We start from the raw sequence: 7,332 nt of genomic DNA on the forward strand, positions 1-7,332 counted from the left end.
GGGACTCCCAGCGGTCCCGGGGCGCGGCACTGCACCCCCACGGTGGCGCACCCCGCATTGCCAACGCCGCACGAGAGCCAGGAGGAAGGTCTTGCCTCTGGCTCGGAGGACGTTCCCACCTCGGGACCGTCCTCTCCCGTATCCGGCCAACCAGCGGTTCTGCCGTCGTCATCCCCCCCCCCCCCCCCCCCGCAATGAAACAGTGCCTGAGGAGCTCCTAGGCCAAGTGGCTTGGAGTCAGGAGGGGGAAGGGGAGGGGAGGAGTAGCGGGGGAGTAAAGGAAAGTGAGGTGCATGGCCGCAGGAGATGTATTGGTCACAGTATTTTTATGTTGTGATTGCTATTTTGTTGGGAGGTTTGGGGGAAGGGGGGGTTACCTTGTTATTTTGCATTTATGTTCTTTGATTATGAAGTTTTGTTTGCAATGTGAACATGTTTATGAATGATATACATGTCATCAATTTGTTGTGGGGTGAGATGTTTTTTTAGTTATAATTATGATTTTATACAAATGTTCTCATTAAATGCATTTTATTTCACATAACCTTGTTGCGCACTGTCTCAGATAAGACTGTTTCTCCCTGTAAGTGCGTGGGGTGTAAGTTCTCCTCCCCCTCAGTCTGCCATCTCTTTGGGCACACCATGCTCTTCAATATACCTTCTGCCGTCTCTAGTCTGCAGCAAGTGCGTAGGCAGCAAGACAGGCTGAGAAATTACAGGCCCCATTACAATCACAATCAGTATTATACCTATTGTTCACCAACAATAAATTTACCACCTAAAATAAATTCAAATCGTTTACAGTATGTTTGTTCAGATGGTCAAATCACCTTACACAACTGCACAGTACATCAAAACTCCCCAGAACTTGAAGCAGCATTTTATATGAACCAACCTCCGATTTACAACATGACATCCATACCTCCTGGATTTAGTTCAGGTGAGAGCAATTTTTTTCTCGGGGCGACGTGTCGCAAGTAATGCTTGCCGATATTATGGCCGTTGGTTTTGCCCATTCTGAACTTTACGGCAAAAAAAAAAAGTGGGCGGGCGATATTATTAATTCTCGGCGTTAACTACATGCCGAAAGTAACACTGGGCGATGAGGGAGCGCTACATGGGCGTTCGTTTCCATTTTGTTGCTAAATGGGCGATTGCTGGCCGTTATACCTCATCTCAGCATTAAAATGGACGTTAAGTGGACGGTAACTTGGAAAAAAAGAGTGGAAAGTTTCGCCTCAAGTCTTTCTGATGTCTATCATTATCCTCCTCAATGTTCACTATACTTCCAAGTTTTGTGTCATCTGCCAATTTGGAAATTGTGCCACGCACACCCAAGTCTTAAGTCATTAATATAGATGAAACAAAAGCAGTGGTCCCAGTACCGACTCCTGGGGAACACCACTTCCTCCAGTCAGAACAACAACCGTTCATCACTACTCTGTTTGTGTCACTTAGCCACTCTCATATCCATGCTGCCACTGTCCCCGTTATTCCATGGGCTTCGATTTTGCTGGTATTGATAACACGCCTGGGATGAAGGAATTGAGTGTAATATCTCCAAGTTTGCAGATGACACTAAGCTGGGTGGCGGTGTGAGCTGTGAGGAGGACGCTAAGAGGCTGCAGGGTGACTTGGACAGGTTAGGTGAGTGGGAAAACGCATGGCAGATGCAGTATAATGTGGATAAATGTGAGGTTGTCCACTTTGGTGGCAAAAACACACAGGCAGAATAGTATCTGAATGGCGGCAGATTAGGAAAAGGGGAGGTGCAACGAGACCTGGGTGTCATGGTACATCAGTCATTGAAAGTTGGCATGCAGGTACAGCAGGCGGTGAAGAAGGCAATTGGTATGTTGGCCTTCATAGCGAGAGGATTTGAGTACAGGAGCAGGGAGGTCTTACTGCAGTTGTACAGGGCCTTGGTGAGGCCTCACCTGGAATATTGTGTTCAGTTTTGGTCTCCTAATCTGAGGAAGGAAGTTCTTGCTATTGAGGGAGTGCAGCGAAGGTTCACCATACTGATTCCCGGGATGGCAGGACTGACATACGAGGAGAGACTGGATCGACTGGGCCTGTATTCACTGGAGTTTAGAAGGATGAGAGGGGATCTCATAGAAACGTATAAAATCCTGACGGGACTGGACAGGTTAGATGCAGGAAGAATGTTCCTGATGTTGGGGAAGTCCAGAACCAGGGGACATAGTCTAAGGATAAGCGGTAAGACATTTAAGACCGAGATGAGGAGAAACTTCTTCACCCAGAGAGTTGTTAACCTGTGGAATTCCCTGCCGCAGAGAGTTGTTGATGCCAGTTCATTGAATATATTCAAGAGGGGGTTAGATATGGCCCTTACGGCTAAAGGGATCAAGGGGTATGGAGAGAAAGCAGGAAATGGGTACTGAGGTGACTGAGCAGCCATGATCTTATTGAATAGTGGAGCAGGCTCGAAGGGCCGAATGGCCTGCTCCTGCACCTATTTTCTATGTTTCTATGATCACTAAACACAAAACCCTGTTTGTTAATCACTTTCAGCTACCGGACTTAGCGTGTACCCCACAGCATCTCTTCTGCCAGTTTTAAGTTTATATCCTCTCAACAAATCTATTTAAGAAAAGCCTGTAGGCCGATGAGGCACTTAAGGTGCCAGTGTGCTGCTGGTTTGCTCAGCATTTTGCCTGTAACGGACTCCGTATTTTGGTTTCCGTATTTAAGGAAGGATATACTTGCATTGGAGGCGGTTCAGAGAAGGTTCACCTAGGTTGATTCCTGAGATGAGGGGGTTGACTTATGAAGATAGGTTGAGTAGGTTGGGCCTATACACATTGGAGTTCAGAAGAATGAGAGGTGATCTTATCGAAACATAAGATAATGAGGGGGCTCGACAAGGTGGATGCAGAGAGGATGTTTCCACTCATAGGGGAAACTAAAACTAGGTGATATAGTCTTAGAATAAGGGGCCGCCCAATTAAAACTGAGATGAGGGGGAATTTCTTCTCTCAGAGGGTTGTAAATCTGTGGAATTCTCTGCCCCAGAGAGCTGTGGAGGCTGGGTCTTTGAATATAGTTAAGGCGGAGATAGACAGATTTTTGAGCGATAAGGGAGTGAAGGGTTATGGGGAGCAGGCAGGGAAGTGGAGCTGAGTCCATGATCGGATCAGCCATGATCATATTAAATGGCGGAGCAGGCTCGAGGGGCCGAATGGCCCACTCCTGCTCCTATTTCATCTGTTCTTATGTTCTAACTGAACATTTCTCCCAGTGTAACCTTTGCTGTGATGAAATGTGTCTTAATAAGCCTCAGGTCCTTGCTCATGTACGCTGCAGATTCCGGAGTTGATTCCGGAGATGGAGGGGGGTTGATTTGTGACGATTGGTTGAGTTGGCTGGGCCTATACACATTGGAGTTCAGAAGAATGGGATGATCTTAGTGTGGCCCTGAAAGACTGTGTCCAGGCAGAAGTTCTGTTCCCCCCCGTACGATCCTCCCACCAGATTGTCCTTTCTCAGCTCCAGCCAGGTGATGCTAAACACTCAGGTGGGATAGACACAAATCCACAGCAATGTGTTGAAAGCAACACTAATTTATGTGTCTATATCCCAAATATTAAACTCCAGTCCAGCTACAGGAGTTATTAACATCAGTGTTACAGGAGTTATAAACCCCAACTGTCAGAATGAACACGATTAAGTCTCGGATGTGATTAGCAGATTCTAACCCCTGCAGTCATTTGTGAACTCGCTGGTGTGTCAGCAGGTGGGATGACCGAATGAATCCCTTCCCACACTCTGAGCAGGTGAACGGCCTCTCCCCGGTGTGAATTCGCTGGTGTCTCAGCAGGTGGGAGGACCGAGTGAATCCCTTCCCACAGTCGGAGCAGGTGAACGGCCTCTCCCCAGTGTGAACTCGCTGGTGTCTCAGCAGGTTGGATGACTGAATGAATCCCTTCCCACACTCCGAGCAGGTGAACGGTCTCTCCCCAGTGTGAACTCGCTGGTGTGTCACCAAGTAGGATGACTGAATGAATCCTTTTCCACAGTCTGAGCAGGTGAACGGCCTCTCCCCAGTGTGAACTCGCTGGTGTGTCAGCAGGTGGGATGATGTAGTGAATCCCTTCCCACACTCGGAGCAGGTGAACAGCCTTTCCCCAGTGTCAGTGTGCTGGTGTGTCAGCAGGTTGGATGATGTAGTGAATCCCTTCCCACACTCGGAGCAGGTGAAAGGCCTCTCCCCAGTGTGAACTCGCTGGTGTCTCAGCAGGCTGGATGACTGAGTGAATCCTTTCCCACACTCTGAGCAGGTGAACGGCCTCTCCCCAGTGTGAACTCGCCGATGTGTTTCCAGCTGGGACAGGTAGTTGAATCGTTTCCCACAGTCCCCACATTTACACGATTTCTCCCCAGTGTGACTGCGCTTGTGTCTCTCCAGGTTGGATGATTGGCTGAAGCCTTGTCCACACACAGAGCACGTGTACCGTTTCTCCCCACTGTGAACAGTGCCTTCTGCTTCCATGGCCAAAAACTGATGATATTCTGGTCCCGATGTATCGAGTGACTGTCAGATCTTGATGATGTTTGGTTTGAGCTTCCAGTCTACAAATCCTCCCCTTTTTAATACCCTGAAAAGTGAATTTCAAACAGGAAAAAGGGAGTGTGAGAGAGAGAACCCACAAAAACACAAAGGCAGGTTGTGAAATTGAGCTTAATGAACCTGGTCATTTGTGGGGTCGGCACGAGAAAAAAGTGACCATGAAAGCTGCTGGATTGTCATAAAAACACATCTGGGTCACGACTGTCCTTCAGGGAAGGGAACCCACTTCCCGTGACAGTCCCACATGGGAAATTGTTGGTACCACTGGGCCCAGAAGTACTGGGGGTGAAACCCAGCAGCTTCTTCTCCCCCCCCCCCCCCCCTCTCTCCACTCCAGTTCAAACTGATGCAACAGGCCCACACAAGAGGCCAGGGAGAGACTTCCACATCCAGCGCCCACTCTGATACACAGCAGCTGGGAATTGCTGGGCCTGCTGCATAAATGCAAGTGGTGTGGGGGTGGCACTGCCCCTGGGGTTTGCTGGTGCCAGGCTTGGCGGCTCTGACTCGGTGTTGCCCGGCGCCTGAGAGCCGCACTCTGTGTTGCCCGAGGCCTGCGAGCCTCACTAGGTTGCTTCCGGAGATGTGGGTACTGACTTATGAAGATAGGTTGGGCCTGTACACATTGGAATTCAGAAGAATGAGAGGTGATCTTAATGAAACTTATAAGATAATGAGGGGACTCGACAAGGTGGGTGCAGAGAGGTTACTTCCACTCATAAGGGAAACTAAAACTAGGGGACATAGTCTCAGAATAAGAGGCCGCCCATTTAAAACCGAGGTGAGGAGAAATTTTTTCTCTGAGGGTTGTAAATCTGTGGAATTCTCTGCTCTAGAGAGCTGTGGAGGCTGGGTCATTGAATATATTTAAGGCGGAGAAAGACAGATTTTTAAGCGATAAGGGAGTAAAGAGTTATGGGGAGCGGGCAGGGAAGTGGAGCTGAGTCCATGATCAGATCAGCCATGACCATATTAAATGGCGGAGCAGGCTCCATGGGGCCAAATTACCTACTCCTCTTATATGTTATGTTCTTATGAGATAATAACCCTGGGACTGTACATGGGGATTCTAACCCTGAGACTGTACGCAGGGATTCCAACCCTATGACTGTACATGGGGAATTCAACTCTGGGATTGTATGCGGGGATTCTAACCCTGGGGACTGCAGGCAGGGATTCCAACCCTGGGACTGCACGCGGGGATTCCAACCCTGGGACTGCACGCGGGGATTCCCATCCTGGAACTGCACACGGGGATTCCAACCCTGGGAGTGTACGTAGGGATTCTAAACCTGGGACTGCACACGGGGATTCCAACCCTGGGACTGCACACGGGGATTCCAACCCTGGGACTGCACACGGGGATTCCAACCCTGGGGACTGCACGCGGGGATTCCAACCCTGGGAGTGTATGCGGGGATTCCAACCCTGGGACTGCACGCGGGGATTCCAACCCTGGGAGTGTACGCGGGGATTCCAACCCTGGGACTGCACGCGGGGATTCCAACCCTGGGACTGCACGCGGGGATTCCCATCCTGGAACTGCACACGGGGATTCCAACCCTGGGGACTGTACGCGGGGATTCCAACCCTGGGGACTGTACGCGGGGATTCCAACCCTGGGACTGCACGCGGGGATTCCAACCCTGGGGACTGCACGCGGGGATTCCAACCCTGGGGACTGCACGCGGGGATTCCAACCCTGGGAGTGTACGTAGGGATTCTAAACCTTGGGACTGCACGCGGGGATTCCAACCCTGGGAGTGTACGCGGGGATTCCAACCCTGGGACTGCACGCGGGGATTCCAACCCTGGGACTGCACGCGGGGATTCCAACCCTGGGAGTGTACGCGGGGATTCCAACCCTGGGAGTGTACGTAGGGATTCTAAACCTTGGGACTGCACGCGGGGATTCCAACCCTGGGACTGCACGCGGGGATTCCAACCCTGGGACTGCACGCGGGGATTCCAACCCTGGGAGTGTACGCGGGGATTCCAACCCTGGGACTGCACGCGGGGATTCCAACCCTGGGACTGCACGTAGGGATTCTAACCCTGGGAGTGAACCGTCCTGGGGCTTTCCTGTTACAATTGTAAGTTGCTGCTTTATCCACGCGGACCGGTTGGAAACAGACACTAGCGCAGCTCAGGTTGCCCCTGCACCAAGATGGCCACACGCACGCGCCCGGCCGCTCACTGAAGCAAGATGGCGGAGCGCTGACCTTGCCTTACCTGTACAAAGATGGCCGCCCTTACCCTGGGCCTGTGACCGGGAGAAAGCCTGGAGGCTGCGGCCGCCGATATTCCGGTTGTTATTCGGGGCTGGCGGCGGGCGCCAGTTGTTTATGAAGCCTCCCCGGCTACCCGCGAGTCCACTGCTCCCTTCCGCCGCGCCGAAAACGGCCCGTTTGAGCGGAGCAGAGACTCACCGTATCCGCTCCGCCATTGCACGCACCGCGCATGCCCCAAACACAGCCGGGTCCCGCGCCTGCCCACTGGGACCCCGTCGTCTGAGCGGGGCATTTTCTCGGTCGCGGTGAATGCTGGGTAAAGACACCGCCATTGACAGGCCACGTCAGTGAATGGAACCGGATTTACTGGGTGTCATGGACTGAACCTAATAAAGGAAGTATTTAAACAATTATTTTGATGTAAGTAATACTGCAAGGTATGTTAGTAACAAGTAATTGTAATCAACTAACCCATCAAAATTAGCAAAGACAATTACAAAGATCAGAAGA

The 7,332-nt window shown here is 51.1% G+C and overlaps 1 protein-coding gene across 1 annotated transcript; it reads right to left on the reverse strand.

Moving 5' to 3' along the window:
• Positions 1-534: 534 nt before the first annotated feature.
• LOC139242945 (zinc finger protein 436-like) lies at positions 535-7,036 on the reverse strand. The gene is made up of 2 exons (XM_070870595.1): positions 6,824-7,036; positions 535-4,619 (listed from the first exon to the last, which is right to left on the reverse strand). The coding sequence occupies exon 2, from the start codon at positions 4,511-4,513 to the stop codon at positions 3,728-3,730; it is 786 nt and encodes a 261-aa protein (XP_070726696.1). The 5' UTR covers positions 4,514-4,619; positions 6,824-7,036; the 3' UTR covers positions 535-3,727.
• Positions 7,037-7,332: the final 296 nt, after the last annotated feature.

The sequence above is a fragment of the Pristiophorus japonicus genome, unplaced genomic scaffold (assembly GCF_044704955.1).
Source record: "Pristiophorus japonicus isolate sPriJap1 unplaced genomic scaffold, sPriJap1.hap1 HAP1_SCAFFOLD_154, whole genome shotgun sequence".
NCBI lineage: Eukaryota > Metazoa > Chordata > Chondrichthyes > Pristiophoridae > Pristiophorus > Pristiophorus japonicus.